Below are 20,032 nucleotides of genomic sequence, written 5' to 3'. Positions count from 1 at the left end.
GTGCTTTCAGGATGGGGATATGGAATTAGAGTTCATGACCTGGGAGCCGCCATCTTGGGATCTGAGGACGACCGACGTTAGTTCGCTCGCTGGATAGCTCAGGAGTGAGCAGGCTCCCGATCGGAGAGAGGTCTCCGAAAGAAAGGGCACTATTTCCTCATTGCCGTTCGGTGAAGCTCCCGTCCGTGAGGACTTGGGAAGGATGCTCTGCGAGCGTGCGCGGTTCTCGTACAAGAAAGTCTGTGCGGAGAAGAACTCAATCATTTTGATTATGCCGATTCGTGTAGAAAGACTCGGATGAACTACCTTGAAGAGTTTGTGACTGGAGGAATGCAGTATGCCAAGTCACGTAACGAATGGAACAGCCGACTCATTCTGTAAAGTTCGAAACACCTTATGACTGAGACTTGGACGAGGAAATGTCGGCTGATTCCAACACGACCAGGAAGTGTTTATTCTGATAGAAGACCATCCTCATGATTGTCTCACGAGCTTTGAAACCCTCTAGTCTAGCGAGTTTTCCAACAATACGAACGGACGCCCGGCGTCGGGACCGAGTATATAACCCGAATTATGTCGGCGTCAATTGCTTCGCTCGTGCAGCCGATTGAGATTCCTCGACTTCAATGAGTTCGTGGATTCTCTGGGCAGGATTCCTCATGGGAATGCCGACTTCCCTCCGCAAGGAAAACCGGTTTTCGATTTTCATGAACCAACGAAGTGTGACACGAATAAGTGCATGATTCCGTGAGAGTGGATCTCTCAGAAACTATAGAATGTTTCTCTCGTGATTGTCTCAAACGGTATCGCGCTTCATGAAAATTTCCTCTAGCTAGCTCAATCCGGAGGCTCTGGAATCACTGACCCTTTTAGGGTGAGGAAGCCATAACATGCAACGGCGAATTCGGCAAGATGGGCAGCGACCGGCCGCGTTGCGGGTCCTGAGTTCTGACATACCTCCCATCGTGGAGGCAGACTAGGCCATGAACTCGACCTCCTAGAAGTAACCCCCACCGCGGTCCCCTCTTCGTCTAGAAGGCATCCTGGATCCGTCATAACGCGCGAATGCGCAAGGAGACTTCGAATCTACCCCCACCAGAATTGAATCTTGGGTCCGAAGTGTTCATCCATATGCAGCAGTGACGATCCGCTCCCGCGGCGCTACGGGAACAAGTTATGACCCCGATTCTGTTTCTTTCCGATATTCGGCTCTTCGGGTCGACGCTCCCCTGCGCCTACTTCACTCTCGAGGGAAGGCCACTGTAGATACTCGGGCGGGCTCTACTCTATTCCCAGAGGCCGAACCGGACAACGGGTCCCGGCTGTCAGTTATTGGGCTCTACCGGAGTGTTATACATCACATCACACAATATCATAAAATACAGCCGGGGTGGATCCAGGACTTCTTCTTGGGCAGGAGGGCAACCGATGGTGATTCGGAATCTGAATGATGACGCGTCTCCTCGAGGCCTAAGCTTGAGTTTCATGACGCATAGGAGGGGGCTAGGGCCCCTTGCCCCTCTCTCATTCACCAATGCGGAATTGATTCCAGGAAGGGATATTTCGAGCGGAGTTACCCACGAAAGCCGGGCAAACATTTTTACGGAGACCCTCTCGGGAGCCCCGATGTCGAACCGGACACTGAAATTCAATGATTATTCGTTTCTCTACGCGAGCCCTCCCTCTATCTTATATCGCGACCTCGTTTCCACCTACGGAAATTCTACCCGCCAGCATGGGTTCGCCACACCGGCGCGGCGTCCAAGAGGGAGTAAACTTGATCTTCCGAAGCTTGACATGAAGAGATAGTGACTCGATCTTTATTCCAAAATGATATGGCACATCCGGAGAAAGACATGGGTAGGGCCGATCGGCTTCAACTCAGTCACTATTCCTCTGGAATGCATCCCTCTCTCTCCGAGAACACCAAATACTCTCGAGAAATCGAGCGACACCGTAGCTTGATAACGTACTGCCAATAAAACGGCAATGCTTTCCGGATGGGATTTCTCTTAGAGAGTGGAGCTGGCCTCGACTCCGTGGCAGGTTGGATATCTTGTCGATGGGAATTTTTTTTATCACATTTGTTCGCATCTTCTCGTCCAGTCAAATTATGGAGATCTGAAAAGAGAACGGAGCTCTTGATAACCATGGGAGTCGACCAGAAGATTTCTCTAAAATGAAGAATCGCAGCGGAAATCAAATCGCATGAAGGAGAGATCGATACTCTCGCGCATCATTTCTGATTGTGAGAGAGAACACAACATGGGAAGGAGAAAACGCCAGCTAGGGACTTACTACGCTCAGGTTCCCGGTTTTGTTCTTGTTTATAGACTCTTTCGTGCCTCGATGGAACTCGATGGTGCCCTGCTTACCATCGGAGAGCTTGTGATGAAGTCTAAAGTAGAACAGAAACGCTATAGTCTACAGCAACCGAATGCAAAAACGTACAGAGGAAGCTCGAATAACTTAAGATCAACGCGACTAGCGAGCTTGCATCCGGACTCACGCAGAGTTTTCTGGAGCGATTTCCACAAGATTCCGTTTCCCGGCGAGTATCGTTAAACGCGAAATACATTCGACCAGGAACTCCCCGCAATCCAAGATTAGGTCTCCCTGAAAATGAATCCTAAATGAGATCGACGGATTTATTCGAGAATCGCGATTCTCGGACATCTTCGGTTGTAGTATTGAGGAGGGAGAAAGGGAGAAATGGATCGCTCGAGAAGAGCGAATTCCACGAAAGCAAACCTTTTCGTGTTTGATATCCTCTTGTGGAATTTTAATAACCATGACGCCATCAGCCAGAGAGCTTACACTGATGCCTGAAACGGATAAGGGTGGGTTCGCAATTCTGGGGCCCTGGATAAGCCTAGCATAGGAATTCATATTCCTCTTCCTCTTCAAGAGGCACACTCATGCTCAGCGTTTATGAGGGTGCAGCATTGCTCGTTATGTCTGCATGCCCGCAGCTGTGCGGGACACAGAGGCTTAGTTAATACGAGAACAGGATCAGACAGCAAGATCCCGGTTTTTCTGTAAAAGTGATTGATGGGTATCCCAAAGCGGTGGGTGATATTACTCACAAGCATCTGAAAAAGAAGGTTTGGAACTGATCGAAGGCTCATCTCAAGTCTTCCTTGGTCATTTGAGAGTTCTAGGGAACTTTTCATTGTGCGTGCTAGCGCTCTCGTGCATTGGACGGGTTTACGGCAGATGCCTTCGGGAATTTGAGGAAGGATTCGGCCTTTCGAGAGACCTTGCAGCTTCAATCGAATTCAACGGAAGCCTCTTCGAATGAATCATACCTGCGATGGCTTTGTAAGGAATTCTGTGTTTGGGCTTGAAATCCTTATCGTCGACCAAGTAGAAGGCGCTGTTGGTCAGAATGATCACGCGCCGACGTGACTTGTAGCCGTGACGGTCATACTTCGTGACCGGTAAACAATACTGCAAGAAAAAGTGGATGCTTCATCGATTGAGTTATTGATTGATTTGATGCTCGACATCGCTTATGCTAGATCCTGATCAATACCCGAGTCTTCGATTGAGGCATTCGGGGCCGCAACCAGCAGATAGACTCGGGACTTATCGAGATCTATGTGAGCTCTCAGCAGGTGCACTCACATGAATTTTTTCGTCCGGCTGATTCTTATGAGACTTGTCGAAAGTGTTTCTCAAATGGTTCTTCGACGAACTTAGGTGAGATTCGACAAAAGGAACTCTGACCGTGCTCGCGTATAATTTCTTCTTCCCCTGTGAAGCAAGGTTTCATGTGAGAGATTCACGCGCGGGTTATTCCGGTCCTATCCATTAGGGGTTTCGGAGGTCGTGCTGCTCCGGAAGAATTCACCTTGAAGATGTCATCAGCTTCCTTCTTCCACAGAAGCTGAGCTTTCCGATCGGGGGACAGCTTCTGTATGTAAGTTCTCACTAAAATGCGGAGGTGCAGGGCGCGCAGAAGTTTTGAAGCTTCCTGGAGTAAGATACACAAGTCGATTAGGCTTCACGCGACAGATTCTCGGAGTGGGAGCTCTCAGCTGCTTCCGCAAGCTTACCTTGCAAACACTCGGTGCTTCAGGCCAAGATTTGTCCAAAACCGACGTCGGAAGGGATTTCGACACCCGTCGTAGGAATTCGGAACGCACTTGTTGCACGAACTAGAATGAAGTTCTCCTCAATTAGCCGGAGACTTTCGGAAGGCTCTGAGCAAGAATTCAAATAACTTCGGTGTACTATGGCTCCCACGATTGTCGACTCACTTGACGGTTGACATCGTTCTCTGGTTGGTTTCTTGTGATGAATCCTTTGATGAAGCTGGGGAAAATCATCTGCATTGATCTCTCTTCGAAGATACAGGCTTATAGCGATCAACGTTCGCAGGAACCTCGAGCAACCTACCGTCGAATCGTTTGAACAGCAGCTCGTCTCCGCTTGAGTTCTCGTTGTGCCAGCATCCGTCTCCACGCGCACTGAATGCCCAGAGCTGTGAATTGATATGATGAGTATGAAGGAGATAGCCCCATATTCAATTGAATAAGGAAGATGCATCCCTGGGCGAAGCCCCAGACACTCTGATACAAGCCGCCTCTGGGCCGCATGATGATTAGCGGACTAACCGGTTTTCTGCAGTCTCTGGTATTTTCTCCTGGCAATGAAGCCTTTGATGCGTGCCTGTATGTAGGTCGCTGTGAAGAGAAATGACACCTTAGAACTACTGGGCGACCATCGAAAACAACGGATCCTCGCTACTTCCCAGTTAAGAATTCTCACCTATTTCTTGCTTCTCCTGCTGGAGCGCATCTTCAGTCTCGAAAAGTGTTCTCGGGAAGCGGATGAAAATTTTCGTTCTGAAAGTCAGACATTGATTGGGAACCCGTTGTGCGTACAATGTACCTACGGGGAGAGTTTTCTTCATAGTTTCAGAAATCGATCCCATCGATTATTATAATCGCATTTTGCTTGATTCTCCATTCGAGAATCAGCTCGCACAAATGACGCTCACTTCCCAAGGCTGTATTCATCGTTCTTGTATCCCAGGTGCTCCACGAGGCATTCAACCCCTTTCCTGGGGATGCCCCTCCAAACTGGCCAAGTTTCGGGACAAAGGCATTTGTACCTGAAGAAATTCCATTTAGATAAGATCGATCCTAAGTCATCGGGTAGACGGTCTCTTACAAACTGGTGCCCGAGAGTGTCAATGCAAGATGGCAGGAGAGTTAGGTAGGACGGCTCTCGTGCCCTTATTCGCGGTGGAGGGTCTGGAGAAATTACCTCTGCAGGAACTGCTCGTACGGTCTGCGGTACGCGAACCCGGCTCTCCTCACGCGCAAGTTTTCCATCAGCCCCAGATATTTGATTTGGTGGAAGACAATTTTTTCCTCGAATTTGGCTGGTGATTTCGTTTCGTTCGGCTTGATGCAACGGACGTACCTGGCGAAACATGATATTGAGGCGTTCGTTTATCATACACCCTAGATCTCACTCGGTCACGGACAATTATTGAGGAACGGGTCTAACCAGGGTTCCTTGGAGCTCAGGGCTACCATCAGTTCTTGGAGGGAAACCTTGAATTGCGTCAACGCTGTGGGTGGACGTTTCTTCGAAGCGAATTCGCTTTCTGGGAATGCCTGCTTGAGGACATTGCAATCCGTCGACGCCATCGCGCGTTTCAGATCCCGATAGAGTAAGTCATTGTTCTTCTCCAAGAAGCCTTCCACCTTGTAAGTCACCTCGCCGGCATAATGAACGATTCGGAACTCCTGAAGGAGAAGAATTTCATTCATGGAGGAGACTGTGTCCTCCTCGCTCTTATGACAAAATCAGAAATTCATGCCGCTGATGATATTCTATTGGGAGAGGCTTACATCTCGTCCGATAGATTTTCGGATCTTTGGGGAGGCGTTGGTGTAGGTGAGGAAGTGTCCGTTGCTCCTGATGGCGGTCTCGAGCTTGGTCAAGAATGACTTGTCGGTGGCCCCACCGGGGCGCACGCATTCCTCATCGAGGATCGCGATGATGCCTTTGTGTTTCTCCTCGACGAGCTCACAGATGACCTTGAACGGAAGTGCGGGCGCTACTCAATCAGACATGGACTCACAGGGATGGATTCCTGAGCACTCACCTTCCACCTGATACCTGGTGCTCCCGAATAGAATCTGTTCAACAGATGGATACTCACGACCGAAAAAAACTCCCCTCATCTCTGGAGTAATTGACTCACCTTGTTGTCGAAGTAGTCGATCGGAGACCACTCTATACCCTCGTTCCGATATTCCAATTGCTCACTTCTGAGGGTGAGCTCGATGAATAGCTGCTGGAGCTTTTCGTTACAGTAGTTTATGCAAAACTGCTCGACGCTGTTCTTCTTGAACACCTCGAATCCATAAATATCGAGTAGTCCCATCAGCGTTTTCTTGTGCGGATCCTTCGATCGCAACGAATCGTTGATCTATTCGAAAACGTTCCTTGGTTATCCGAGCGATCGGTTTCTCGCATAATGAACTAGATGCGAGCTCCTGAGAGCATTATTCGGTAACTCGGAGCAAGCTCACTCCATCGCACCTTATTCACGATCCACTTGAACAATCGTTCATACAACGCCTTCGCGAGTGCGTCCCTCGCGAATATGGCAAGGTCCCTCGTCAGCGGGCTCCGGACCTGCTCGCCGCGAGCCTCAATCGTCCGGTTTGTTAGCGAAGCTCTCAAAATCTCTTCCGGACATTTGATCAGCTAGAAAAGAACAGCCCTCTATGAGAATTTCCCCCCTCTTGCGAGATACGTGGGAGGGGCCAATGACAGAACGCTTACCTCCGAAATCGCTGCGATAGGCTTATCTTGAGCAATGAGAGCCTCTCCGTTTTCCTCGATGAATCCAGTATTGCCGAGATGCAGCACGGCTGCCGTTATGCAAAAGATTTCTTCTTGGTCCGTCGGCGTGAAATCACAGACGCTCAATGCTCGACAAACTTCTTTGAAGGCTGCTGCGTCGTCCTGTCCAACTGTGGAAACAGCGTCGCCCTGCGTGCGCGGTATTACAGAAGTTATCCCAAACAGAAAGGAGGAAGGGAGGATGAAGTTCCCCTTGTCGAGCTCCGGTCCTATCGGCACGGGGCGGACCCACGGAATCCCATCTCGATTGGGACAATCAGGAGAGCCCCGTGCCAAGCTGGCTCGGAAGATTTTTGCGACTGGGCTCGCGGAAACTTTACGAGAAAAAGAGCCTCGGAATGCTTTCTCCGCTCGACAGAAAACCTCCTCCTGCTTGCCCTGACTCCAATTATACCGTTGAGCTCTTGGCATCCGAACGGTAGCGGAGTTCGGGGAGGCCGCGACGGAAACACCAGCGATTTTTCTCGCTAAGGTCTCCGACTCACCTGATCGAGATAAAAACAATACACAGGATCACGTCGCAACTGGAGTTTTCCCAGGAGATCATCGTCAGCACCTTCAATGAGAAAACGAGATAGATAAGATTACAGTTATTTCCTTCGGATTATCAAGGTGAGGTATCCGGACGACGATCTTTGAGAAAAAGCTGTCACCTACCCGCCAGAATTTGGTAGAAAATGTGGAAGTTCCTTTCACCGGAAGCTTGCTGGATGACTCGACTTTTCTCCAGGAGGTATTGGCGGATGTGGCCTCCAACAGGGGCTCCCTTTGAAACCACGAAGCTGTTAGGAAATCTAACGACCTATGGCGACAGTTCCTCCGAGGATATATTTCATAACGTCTATCATGACAGTCAAACGAGCACCCCACTCTGTGCTTCGAGCCGAGCTCACCGAGTAATCGAACTCGATATCCATATATTTCCCAAATCGGGAAGAATTGTCGTTGCGGTTCGTTTTCGCGTTCCCGAAAGCTTCGAGTATCGGATTACTCTGTAGCAGTCTCTCCTTTACGTGTTCTACGGAGTTCGTGTGATGAGAAGCAGCGGCGACGTACTGTAGAATCTGTTTCGAAGCTGATCGAGAAAAGTGGGACATTAGGCGATTTTGGGGCAATCTTCTCATGGAGTCGGAGAAATGGGACCGATCATCCACAGGTATTTGGCCTCGACGATACTGTTTGAGAACGCGTCGGATCCTCAGCGAATCGTTCACCTTCGGTCTTTCCCGCGCCGGACTCTCCTGAGATGAGTATACATTGATCCCTTCCTTCCTCGTGCAGGAGATTGTAAGCAGCATCGCCAATAGCAAAGCTACAATGAGAACTCTAATATTCATACAATCGCATTTCACCGGAGAATCTCCTGTTTGAACATATTCATCGAGATCGGACCCATGACGTACACGTGAGGCGGGAGATCGTAGAAGTTCGAGTTCCGATATAGATCGACGTAATCATCCCCGTATATTTGCAGTTTCTTATAGGGATTGACCAATATTAGGACGGGTCCGATGTATGTCTGAAGAATGAATTTTTTTTAGAGTCAGACCGCCGGGTACGGCATCGTCCGCAAGCATCGAGTCAACGACTTTCGGCCGTTCTTATTGTTTCCGATCCTCAGCCAGGGCTGCGAGCCGAACAACGGACAGTCTTCTGCACCGAACGAGCATGGCGCCACAGAAAAAAACGCTCGAGCCGTTTTCTGGATTGAATACGGTGGGTGGCTCTGAGTACATTCCGGTCGTCCGGTTCAATCTTGCGGCAGCGACTTCAGCTCGTTTCGGAATGGAACAACAACGTTTTACATAATTTCGTCTCAGCTCGAGAAAAGCTCCAGGGTTGCTGTCATAGGGACACGTTCTGCTGAATCAAGAACGGAAAGCGAACATACATTTACGTTGAGCCAACGGCAAAGATGATTGAACCGGCAACGATATTCGGTCGGACGAGAATGACGGCACTCTTTCCCTACGAGTGACAAATCTCCCTCCTCGCGACTTGGCTCAAGGACTACTAATTACTCATTACTCACGTAGATGAGATTTTCCTGGTATCTCTTCCTCAAATTCTCCATGAACAATCTCTCGGACTGGATGTCTTCGAGCAGAACAAAGTCCTGCACACCGACTCTGTCCCTGGCGTGGAGCGCACTCTCCATTGCGTCCTGCAATTCGAATCGGACTCCTGAATTAGGAACCGGAAAGCTCAGAGCCCGCAGACGCGATGCGCGGACGAATGTTTTCCGACCAGTCGTCAGCGAGGCATTCCACGTGCGTACGCCAAACCACGATCAGCAAGATGGCTGAGTGCGATGTACACTCTTTCGAAACCCGCAGTCGCTTGTGACTCATACCAGTGAATTTAGAGAAGAAAAATCGATACCATGCGACACTGACGTTGAGTCAGCACACCGAGCTCGTGTTCACCAGGAGTAAATTTTGATCCAGTCTCTCAATTATTTTCCTCGGTAGCGTTCGAATGAAATAATTCCCGAGAAGCTGACGCCTTCTCGTCTGTGAGCTAGGAAGAAAAAAACTGCAAATATATTTACAATTGGATGATTTATTGAACAAACCAGCACATGTTCCGCCCGAAAACCCGGACGAATGCTTCAGAGAAGTGAGGCTTCGGTCCGCCGCAGCATCGACTTCGGATGGCATTAAAAGAATACTGTTCTAGCGAATGACGCTCTCTCTGCTCATATGATGATTCTTCTAGTTTTGACAACATTCTTCACCTTGAGGTCGTCTTTGCTCAACGTATCCGGCACCGCCGAATAGCTCGCCAAGGTGAGGAGCGGAATGTCCATTGCGGCTCCCATATACTCTTCTTCTGGGAGTTGGAGTGCGAGACCGGTTATGATTGTAGACGCTTGACAGTCGCCAGCGCCGTTCGATGTTTTAATCGTGGCTGCTTGAGGGGCCTCGAAATGGATGGCGTCGAAAAGATCGTTGGTTTTCGTCACTCTCACGAGTCCTTTGGGCCCAAGAGTGGCGTAAACGGCTCGGGTGATAGCGCCAGAGCGTAACAACTCCTTCGCCATTTTCGCAGCTCTCGTCACTTCGTCTCCTTGGACGTCGTTCCCACCAGTGAGATCTCTGTACATGACTTCGAGCTCGTCCCGGTTCGGCGAAGTATACCAGACTCCGGAGATTCGTTTTTTGTCGAAAGCTTTCGTCGATTTGTTCACGATGGTGGGTTCGTACCAGAGGGGCTTTTTCAGTCGCGTACACATGTCCACCGCCAGACGAAGTGTGTCCTCGGGAATGTTCGCGTCCAGAACGACAATAGGCGCTGCCTCGATATCTTTTTCGTACTTGAGCAAGAGCTCAGGAGTTATCCGATCGTGTATGAGCATGTCCCCGACATTGTACAAGAGCTGGCCCGCGCGGTTGTGCACCGCGCAACAGGTGGCAGTCGTGGCGTCTCTCAAGATTTCGATTCCGCTCTTATCCATCAGGGGATTGTGGCCGAGGAGACCTTTTCCGTTCAAATCACTCCCGACCGCCGATATCAACAGAGGCGAGAGTCCCAGTCTCGATGTGCAATCCGCGATGTTTCGACCGACTCCGCCGTATCCCTGGAATACTCTCCCTTTGTATGTCTTGCCATCGATCTCGATTTTATCCTCGGCGAGCTTGATGTTGAAATCGACCATGCACCCACCGACGACGACTGGTCTCGAGGGATTTATGGTTAGCGGGCTTTTCGTTTGAGACCCAATGTAGAAACTATGGACGTCAGCGCTTTCTTGTTGTTGTGGGAGTTTGTCAGGCAAAATATTGCTGAGCTCTTTCGCGATAAGAGAACCAACCAACGCGTTGTGCTTTACCAAGGCCACATTGCTCCTTAGAGATGCACCGCTAGTCGCGTGATGGACACGGTTCAATATGAACGGAGTTATGTCCTTGCCTCTGATGTTCTGTATTTGGGACTCCTTCAATGCGTCCTGTACGCAGGCTTCAATGAATTTTCCGTCGGCTTCATGGTTGGTGGGAATCGGATTCGCTATGAGCATACCGCTCTGCAAATTCAGTGAAAGTCGAGACGCGATGACTGCGGCGGCCTCTGAAGGATCTCGCACGTTCCACGGCGCTTCATGGCCGCTGGACCGGGTCCAAAAACATGGGAACTCTTTCGAGTCACCGTACGTAGCGACACAAACCCCCTGAGTTTCAAGGAACTCGAGCGTTTTCTCGATGTCCAGGATCGATTTGACACCGGCCGAAACGACGGTGACGGGTGTCCTGCCGAGCTCTATCAGGTCGGCGCTCACATCCATCGTTATCTCAGCCCCGCGATGAACTCCACCGATGCCCCCCGTGACGAACATCTGTATTCCGGCCTTGTGGGCGACGACCATGGTCCCGGCCACGGTCGTGCCTCCGGTCATTTTCTGAGCCATGGCCGGCGCGAGATCCCTTCGGGAAACTTTGACCAGGTCGTCCTTCGAACTGGCGAGATCCTCGAGCATCTGTGAGGATAAACCAGCGTGTATTTCTCCTTCGATGAGCGCGACCGTCGCTGGCACCGCACCCGTTCTGCGCACTACTTGCTCGACGTCCATGGCTGTTTTCAAGTTTTCGGGATACGGCATCCCATGCGTTATGATGGTCGATTCCAGAGCGACGATGGGGTCTCCGTTCTTGAGCGCCGAAGCGACCTCGGACGAAAACTTCAGCGTAGAGAAGCCACGCCGCGATAACATACCGATCCGCAGCATTTTGAGGATTCGCGTGCAGGCTATCCCATGAATAAGTTCTCTACCACTGAGGACGCCGGTTTCTTGCTTCTCGACGTACGGTAGAACTCGTGACACACTCGGTGCTTTCAGCGAAGCTCAGCTGAGCGGTGTCTGTGTCTCGGACAATCACAACAAGCTCTTCTTGAGCTGCAGACGAACGTCGCTGGCGATGAGAGAATACACAGCGAGGGCGCTTCGAAGCGATAGATAAATTGGGACCGAGCGATAGAGACTGGCACAATGGCCGCTGGTACCCTCGCTGCGACGATCCGACTCTGTAATCAGATAAGCGCGATAGATGAACAAGTCGATTAGGAAAGGAGCGAGGGTGTTCTCCTTGTTTTATAATAGGAGGCGCGCGGGACTCATTGAAGATCGGGAGGCAACTTCTCCACCGAGCAAAGTCGATGCGACGCAACCGCCCCGAGTTGGAAGTTGTCCCTTAGTGGAGCGTTCTCCGTCCAGAGAGGCGAACTAGCTCCCTGGTGACTCCACTCACGATCGACGTCAAGCAGAAGCTCTTCTTTTGGAGATCGCCGGTTGCCTTTCAACGATGGTACTTCACGTCCACGAGCAGCTCCATCGATCGGCGTGACAATCGCCCCGGTGAAAGTTCCGAATTCTTCCTCAGGAAAAGCATGGATTTAATCGTAAAAACGGAATCGAATGGGGAAAGAGGAGGAATTCCGTAGCCGTGGACAACTCACGGCAGTGCTCCACGGCAGTTTTCGCCGGATCGAATCCACGGAGGATACATTTGGCTTCGAAATTCGACCCGTGCTCCATGGCGAGTCTTGGAGGTTTGGACGACTCGCCGATCATTTATCGCCATCGACATTATCTTACGTAAACAGTTGACGGCGCTTCTAAGTCGCAATTCGGAACAATGTGGTCATAAATTCTGCAACACTAGAAATGCTCCTTCCTGAAGGATGAAACGATTTGATCGAGAGGGGTCCGCTCTTCCGGGAACTCGATTCCGTTGCGATCCGCATTCCATCTGAATCGATGAAGTCCACGAAAAAAATTCACGTGATTGCCCGTGCAGTAAGGCGTAAATACAGGAATCGCTGTCTCCGCTGTGCGATGAGGTTGCCCAGAAGATGACGCCAATGAACTTGGGCGACAGAGAGACTGAGTTGAATGACTACAGGCTTCAAGAATAGTTGGTCAGCTACCCATTTCATATTCCAGCTGATGTTCCGGACCATAATCTTCAATCTTCCCCGTACCACCCAACTGGAACTGCGCTGTTCCTCGGCACACCCCTCCTTAAAATATTTTGGTGGTTTCTCGCTTTCGCATCGGAAAACACGGTGTAGGCCACGAGAAATTCATCTTCGGTAAAGCTGTCGAATTTCGTTGGAACCACTTCATCGTCGATGTGAGTATCTGAGTGACCGAATGGAATAATTGAACAAGATCGGCGCCAACGAGCGGCGAAGGAGCGACTCCGAAAGCCGGACAAGTAGTAAGGAACTCCCAGAAAAGCCTCGATGCTTACGGGTCGCTCCCCGATTCAAGACGAGGCTCTTTGTCGAGAATCGGTCATGTGGATAAAAGATAATTTCCCCAAGCATATTGTCATTCTCTCCCCGACGTTTCATACTTGAGAGCCATTCTCCAATGTCAGATGATGTCAGTCGACGGCCACAGCCCACGGTTGGCACACAGTTCAACTAGCTTTCGATTCTTCGGACGGCATGAGTTTGCCGAGCTCTGTGGCGATAGATCACAACCATCAGATGGATTCGCACGAGACCCCCCTAATGATCTATGTGGAGGGTCCGGAATGAGGGGTGGTGGTCATCCGACCCAGCTCAATTTCAATGTCATCGTGTATGTCGCGATGGACTTATGTTCAGTGGACAGCTGCCACAATGGAACAGAGACAAAACGCTGACGATTTAAAATTACACGATCTGTTGTAGCTCAGTTGCTGTGGTCTGAGCATCAGACGTGGGCTAAGCCAGCGACGGAAATCAAGCGGCTTGCTAGGGACTGCTGACTCATAAAATTTTCCTGCGCTCCTGCAATGCTGAATGATTCTGTTCTATCGAAAATCTACTCGGGCAGCATGAGGGTAGACGCTTTCAGAAGGATGTCAGGGACTTCACTGACGACGCCGCGCCGACTGAACGATCAAATTTGAAAAAAAATGATTTCGCTCTACTTGTCGAGACGGTGACCGAACTCCGATTCCCTCTCGATTCCTTCGATCGATTTTCAGTCTTTCCGATCAATCCGACACATCATCAGGGTTAGGCCGGCCGGCCACTACCGGGAGGGCCCGCGATCGGATGTAAACAAAAAAATAGGTGCCAACGTTAATGGGTGTATTCAAGTTCACGGGGAGGGATACGATTGCGAAAGTTCTTGACTTGACAGCAGGTAAGCACTCGGCTTCGTTCAAGTGATCGAGTGATAACCTCCCAGTCGGCTTTCTCTCTTCCGCTTCACGTGAAGAATGATCAGATGACGAGACGGTAAGGAGCATCGCAACGTGGACTGGGAATCATTAAATAAGCGGCTGAGCCGAGATAAAGAATGACAGCTCAACTCCACGGTGAGCGTTCCGGAGATACGAAGGGCGATACTCGCCTGATATCGATGAAATAATAAACAAAGAACCAGAGCATCGCCAAGGCGACATTATCTGATTGAGGCGGGGGAACGAACAATTCTTAGCTTCTTCAGGCGCCAGCGAAGGGACCGGATAGTATAAATCGTGGTGAACTGATTCGTTGTTCCTGTGCTTTATGGCGATCGAGCACTCGTTTGAAATCTTTCTATTTTTCTTAAGTCAACCACGCAAATGCCCTCGAAAATTATTCGGAAACTCACCGAGAGCCGATGACTCGTCCGAATAAGCCAGTCGGGAGCGTATGGCTCACCTGCTGCGCTTCCAAGCGTTGTACAGAAACGAATCGCACAATTTCGTTACTAAATCAACCATGTCGCCATGCTCCGATGCTTTTGTTCTACTTTGTTTGGGAACAACATGCGCGCCGTGTCGGTAATGTGTGATCACCACTCGTTGTCAGGCGTGTTATCGAGTCTAAAGGAACCGTGAAGATCGTGCTAAGATAAGTCCAAGAAAGGATTAGCAAGCCGTAAAAATACAATGAATGGATCAAACCGAATCAAAGCTCTCCCTGCAAACGCAACACTTGGCAATTTCTGCAGCTTGCCTTGTTGTAATAGAGCTCCCACATCCTCTCAGTCGATATCCTGGAAACTTCGATGTCTTCTTCGATGGCATCGTAGTCGTTCATCACCTGCTCCACTTGTTCGGTCGCTCTATGGAAATCTACGAGTCCATACAAGTAAAGTCTTCTCGGCAAGAGGAATTGGGTGCCTCCATCCGGAATCACAGTTTCAATTCCATCTATCGGTAGCGGCGCCGTGTGGTACGACGACACCGATGGAGTCGGCGACGGAGATGGCAGCGGAGATCGTCGTGCAGTGAGAGCCATATACGACAGCAGTTGCTGAGGGTTGCACTTGGAAAAGTTAGTACTTGCTCACGCCGCGGCGTGTCGAACGTCCGCTGTGGGTCCACGGTTCACGCTTCGGACGCTTCGATGATGATCTACTGCACAGAGACGATTCTATCTAGAGCTCGAATCAACCGGTGGTTCTCTCGGTTCACTTTCGGAATAGTTCATATAAATAGGCCAGTGAACCCGATTTAGGTCTTTCTCGACCCTACCAGCGCCAGGGGCCCTTCGTAAGAGAAGCTCCGAGAAGGAAAGAGGGCCCCCAGCTCAGAACACGCTCGCGTGTACTCTTCTACCACTTGCTGGCGGACAATCCCTTGGCCTTAAGAGCGGGTCCCCGTCGTCCGATACAGTCACACATTTGCTTTCCAAGCGGGAAAAGGCGATCAGAAGCGAGTCGCTTCTAATCACCGTATTTTTTTTACAGTAACCTCAGGAGAAATTTCTGTTCGCGGTTCCCTGACCGAGCGATACCCCTCGGTAAGGTCCGGGTCCGGACTGGATTCGGTACCGCCGACGTTCCCAGTGAGACACCGACGAAAGTCAGCGGGCTGCTCGGGGACAGAATAATGAGGAGTCATCATATGTAAGGGCGTCGATGAACGTGAAGCAGCATTAATGTATTGTCAGTTGCTCGCGAGCGTAAGCCGTGAGTCTCTTTCGTGCAACATCAGCGGTCGCCGCGACGGGTCAGGCGGCAGAACTTCGATAAAGATTCGACGCTCGACATCTATCGGCCTTCGCAGTACCGTGAATCTTGTTTGCTTTGCGTTCGAACGCCCGTCTCAGAGTCGAAAGATATTTTCCTTTCTCTAACAGACCGCATGCTCGTGGGAAGAGTTCGATCGTTGCAAAAGCAGCAGTCAGTTACCGGACTGCGCTCATTGTGAGTCATAATCCCGTCCGCAGCTGCTAAATCAGCGAGTAGAGAATTTTTCCCTGCGTTCGGCGGCGAATCGCAAAAACATATTTCGTGGAGCGACCATCAAATTCTTAAGGTCGCATCCGCTTCGTCATGCGGATATTCGAGCCCGGAAGTTCGAATTACTCCATAAGGTTTATAGGTTTAGAAAATATGAATCAAGGATCCGGATGCGCTGAGAAGTCACGTCCAGCGGCATCGGATTAGGAGAGATAACTTCGTCCGATTTCGGATAGCGCTCTCGGAGGACCAGTAGAAAAGAGAAAAATCGTCGTAAGAACTGCGTTTCCGTTCGGATGTCAGAAAGGCGCGGGAAGTAGCGCTCTGCAGCAACCATTCGCCATGCGCCGGTCGGGATCTCGAGATTCGAATGAGCCGACATCTAATTGACGTCAACGTCTAGTAACACAATGCCAGCGAGTACTCTTGCGTCATCAATAAAAATCTCAAGCGGCGTCGAACGTGTCGAGGAACCTCTAGTTCTGGACAGACTCCTTCAAGTTAGAGCTGTCGAGCCACGGCAGATCTTTTTCAGGTAATCTTAGTATGCGTGTCCGCCCAAGTATCACCTAGGATCCTGCGCGGATCATCCGCTATCCGAGATTTCGGAGAATGACGATCCGAATAATTGTCATCAGAACCTTCTACGAAAGCCCTCACTCGGACATGCCACGGTTCGCTCAAGCGTCGGAGCATTGAAATCGCTGCGAGACCAAATGAAAACATTGTCACTGGCTCAACTGATCGTCCCGATACGCTCGAACCGACGTCAACGATACGATTTCAAAGCAGAAAACTATCGCTTCTTGAGCTCTCACGATCTCTGGCTAAACGGGGCAACATTGGGTTCCCAAGATCTTCGATGAAGCTGTGGTCAGGAGCTGGTCCCCCTGCCGAGACGGTTCCAGCCCGCTCCATCGCAGCTTCGCACGACGCCGGCGTCCCGAGTCGGTTCGGAACTGCCGTTATCGACAATGAGCCAATTGATCCTGGGAACAACAGTTCTCCCCGTTTGATCATCAGACCTCTGAAGTCGATTCGGTTTGGCGCTCGAATTCGACCGCTTATTTTTCCCTTCACGAACGCTAATTCTGTTCCGCGCTTGGTCGCTCGACCTCAGCGTGGCGGCAGCGACGGCAACAGAAATCGTGTCCGTAGTGTGAAAACCAGAGAAACGAACAGAAGTATTCCGGAGTGTCTGACAGCAGCGGTTTCCGATTCAGCACAGTCCGCGTTTTCCCATCGATTCGGAATACCAGCTCTGTCACCCTAGCGGTATTCATAATGACCGGAACAGGCAATGGAATTTCTCTCTCGTCACTTCTAAATGGAGTCGAGCTCATGGGAAGCCCAATTATCATTGATTCTCCCCGAGTTATCGCCGACAGAATGATTCCGTTTCGAAGGAGCATGCTCCTTGATGTGTGAAGCTCGAGAGAATAATATTGTCGCAGAGACCGACCATCGGTGGAAGAAAGGAAGTTACACGCCCTGCGGCCGAAAGGTGAAAGGAGCCGACACTTGAACCGAGCGGTTTCAAGTCGTACCGTCAGCAGCTAACTTGTTTGGCCCTCGCACATAGTTTGCTGACCAAGGTTATAAGACGCCTAAACAGACAGATATCTGGTCGTGTATAGCTCCGTACGGTAGAAAGCTTCGCCCACGAATGCTCTGTCGGGATCTCTCACAGAATCGCACGTTCTCGTTCAGCTGTTCGATTCGCTGAATTTCGGAAAGTGTTTTCGTTGAATTTAGAAACTCGGCGTCGCGCCGTAGCGGTGGCAGAGCACATTACGGCGAGCTTGGCTACCTGAACAAGATGCCCGGCGTAATTCACGCGAAATCCTTGGAATCTGTCCCCGGAACCGGGGATTTCCTGGAGCTCTCCAATGTGAATATCCTTTGACTCTCTGCAGCGATAATGCTGAACGATGATGACGATTATTCCAGTAAGCACCTAGTCACTGCAGGACATGACGTCGATGAGGTCGGACCCTCATCTCTGGTCGTGCCTAAGCTTCACTCTATCGTCCAAGTTTGTCTCATTTCTGTGAATTTGCGGCGCTTTGTTTCAACTCAACACAAAAGAATCCAGAGCGGTGACGCCCTGTCATCGAGTCCAAACATGAATTGCTCGCGTTTTCTTTATATCCGCTCCTCCAGCTATTTATGCGTTCTCCTATCAGATGCTCAAAGGACCAACCAGTTCAAAAAAGTAGAATGGTTCCGTGCTCGTCAAAAGGATACGTCAGGTAGACGAAGCACTCACTCGTCACACACTGAATGAGCTAAGAGAAGTGCGCGTTCTTGTGAGTGGCCGGGGCTCCAGAAGAAAGATTCATGCCCCGGTTCCGGAGGAGATGCATCGGAGAGAGGCCCTTCGTATACCAGCTACATTTCAAAACTCGGGGTCGAGGATATTTTTCGGATGATTTCCGTCCGAAGAAATTCTCCCACGTCCCTACATCGATTCCGAAGCCTCGTGCCGCACGTGAAAGTGCCGAAGGCGTCAGAGAATGGAACCCAACGACTCGTTCGCTTTCAGGAACATCCGACTATGGGTGATTTTGCTGAATATCGGAACAACGACCGAGCTGTCCCTCAGTGAGCATTTCTCAACGAGGATTGGTGTCAGTCATCAATCGACAGAGTTCAGAGAATTTTCTTCAAACAGGTAACCCACCTTCCAGATAGCGGCTCACGGTCTCGCCACTAATTTTCCAGTGACCGTCGGGCAGTCGATCGCTTCGACAAACGGTATCCCCTCTGACTGTCGGTCGAGCACTCTGACCAGCGAACTCACTCGTGATTACTTCTCAAATAAAATGTCACTTCACTTTTCCGGAGGAACGAAAACGCACGCAGCCGCTGTCTCACACGGATGGCAGGGCTGATTTGCGCGCGGCTTGCTGCTTAGCCAGTCAGTGAAGCAGACAACACACGAACACCACAACCGATGATGGTTCCCTATTGCACTGCATGGAAGCGCCACAGTCGCTGTTCCCTCGACTAGCGCGCTCGCTCGTTCATTCGTTTGCTTACTTGCCCGTCTGAGTGGCTGTCCGCTTGGCGGGACTCTGGCGGCGCCCGCCGGTATTTTGTGTTCATAGGTGGTACCGCTGGCAGCGGCACGGCATCGATGATCGGCGCCCTCTGGCGAAATGCGTCGTAAGTCCAACGTAAAACCGAAGAGCCACCTGAAGCCCTGGTCGCGCGGCCATTCATTGTCACGGATGACACGACTCGATAGATCACGAAGGATGTTTTTTGTAAAATTTTAGCACCTCTCAGTGCTAAATTAAAGACTTTCACGGTCAGTGAAAGTCGGCATCGGCACCGCATCGGCCTCATCAACTTTGGCGGCGCCAACATCTGCCCACGCTACTTCGGGACTCGGCTCTGTCCCGGGTGGGAATAGATGAGTCAATGAGCGGGCACAGTGGCGGATAGATAAAGCTTTTTGATGCCTCCATGTCCCCGACGGTGGTCAGGTTATTTCCGACCAGAACCAGATTCTGTCAGACATTTTCGAAACGAGCCCATAGTCGCTGGGAATGAACGCTCCGGGAGATTCCGGGCTGGAAGCGGCCTCCCCCCGTGAAGGAAACGCGATTCGAGCTTCTGGGATCGCTCATGAATGGAGCGACGAACTCACAGAAAGGCCTTCGAATAGGTCTCTCTTTTCTCAAGTCTGATGGAGTGTGATTGTAGCCCGAGCGGAAGACGTTCCTGGCAGGTGGGATTCTTCGGTCATTGAGATGAGCGGCTGTCCTCGATCAGGCTTCGCGACGAGCGAGCTTTCTGCGTCGTAATTTCTCCGGACAGTAGGGACCGCGCTGGACTCTGTCGAAGTCCCTATCGTGGTGTGGCAAGTCGCACAAGAACGAACGAGAACGGTCGCTGTCTCGTTCCCATCCTGCGGTCTCACACCGGGGAAAAACTGCCTCCAGAACTCGGAACCAGTTTCCTCAGATG

General features: G+C 50.7%; 2 protein-coding genes across 2 annotated transcripts; both read right to left on the bottom strand.

Annotated features, from left to right (window-relative positions):
• Positions 1 to 1,870: 1,870 nt before the first annotated feature.
• On the bottom strand, positions 1,871 to 18,961 carry Myo61F (unconventional myosin 61F). The gene is made up of 27 exons (XM_003741606.1): positions 18,741 to 18,961; positions 8,924 to 9,055; positions 8,295 to 8,410; positions 8,106 to 8,203; positions 7,785 to 7,966; positions 7,549 to 7,657; positions 7,377 to 7,447; positions 6,811 to 7,020; positions 6,565 to 6,732; positions 6,224 to 6,451; positions 5,868 to 6,056; positions 5,521 to 5,762; positions 5,275 to 5,433; positions 5,006 to 5,119; positions 4,774 to 4,850; positions 4,620 to 4,688; positions 4,402 to 4,486; positions 4,263 to 4,317; positions 4,059 to 4,160; positions 3,854 to 3,976; positions 3,628 to 3,756; positions 3,309 to 3,450; positions 3,087 to 3,092; positions 2,752 to 2,825; positions 2,510 to 2,616; positions 2,299 to 2,398; positions 1,871 to 2,121 (listed from the first exon to the last, which is right to left on the bottom strand). The coding sequence occupies exons 2-27, from the start codon at positions 9,047 to 9,049 to the stop codon at positions 2,107 to 2,109; spliced, it is 3,096 nt and encodes a 1,031-aa protein (XP_003741654.1). The 5' UTR covers positions 9,050 to 9,055; positions 18,741 to 18,961; the 3' UTR covers positions 1,871 to 2,106.
• LOC108864011 (pseudouridine-metabolizing bifunctional protein C1861.05) lies at positions 9,535 to 11,732 on the bottom strand. Its single transcript, XM_018638843.1, has one exon. The coding sequence runs from the start codon at positions 11,612 to 11,614 to the stop codon at positions 9,590 to 9,592; it is 2,025 nt and encodes a 674-aa protein (XP_018494359.1). The 5' UTR covers positions 11,615 to 11,732; the 3' UTR covers positions 9,535 to 9,589.
• Positions 18,962 to 20,032: the final 1,071 nt, after the last annotated feature.

Source organism: Galendromus occidentalis, unplaced genomic scaffold (assembly GCF_000255335.2).
Source record: "Galendromus occidentalis unplaced genomic scaffold, Mocc_1.1 scf7180000077189, whole genome shotgun sequence".
Lineage (NCBI taxonomy): Eukaryota > Metazoa > Arthropoda > Arachnida > Mesostigmata > Phytoseiidae > Galendromus > Galendromus occidentalis.
This window is presented reverse-complemented; position numbering and strand designations above follow the sequence as displayed.

What these genes read in the sequence shown, in the direction of transcription:
- Myo61F (XM_003741606.1), bottom strand. Translation starts at nt 9,049, where the DNA reads ATGGAGAGTGCGCTCCACGCCAGGGACAGAGTCGGTGTGCAGGACTTT. An exon ending in TTTCTACCAAATTCTGGCGG is followed by an intron (nt 7,448 to 7,548) that starts GTAGGTGACAGC and finishes TTCTCATTGAAG; the next exon opens with GTGCTGACGATGATCTCCTG. An exon ending in AAGCACCGAGTGTTTGCAAG is followed by an intron (nt 3,977 to 4,058) that starts GTAAGCTTGCGG and finishes ATCTTACTCCAG; the next exon opens with GAAGCTTCAAAACTTCTGCG.
- LOC108864011 (XM_018638843.1), bottom strand. Translation starts at nt 11,614, where the DNA reads ATGCTGCGGATCGGTATGTTATCGCGGCGTGGCTTCTCTACGCTGAAG.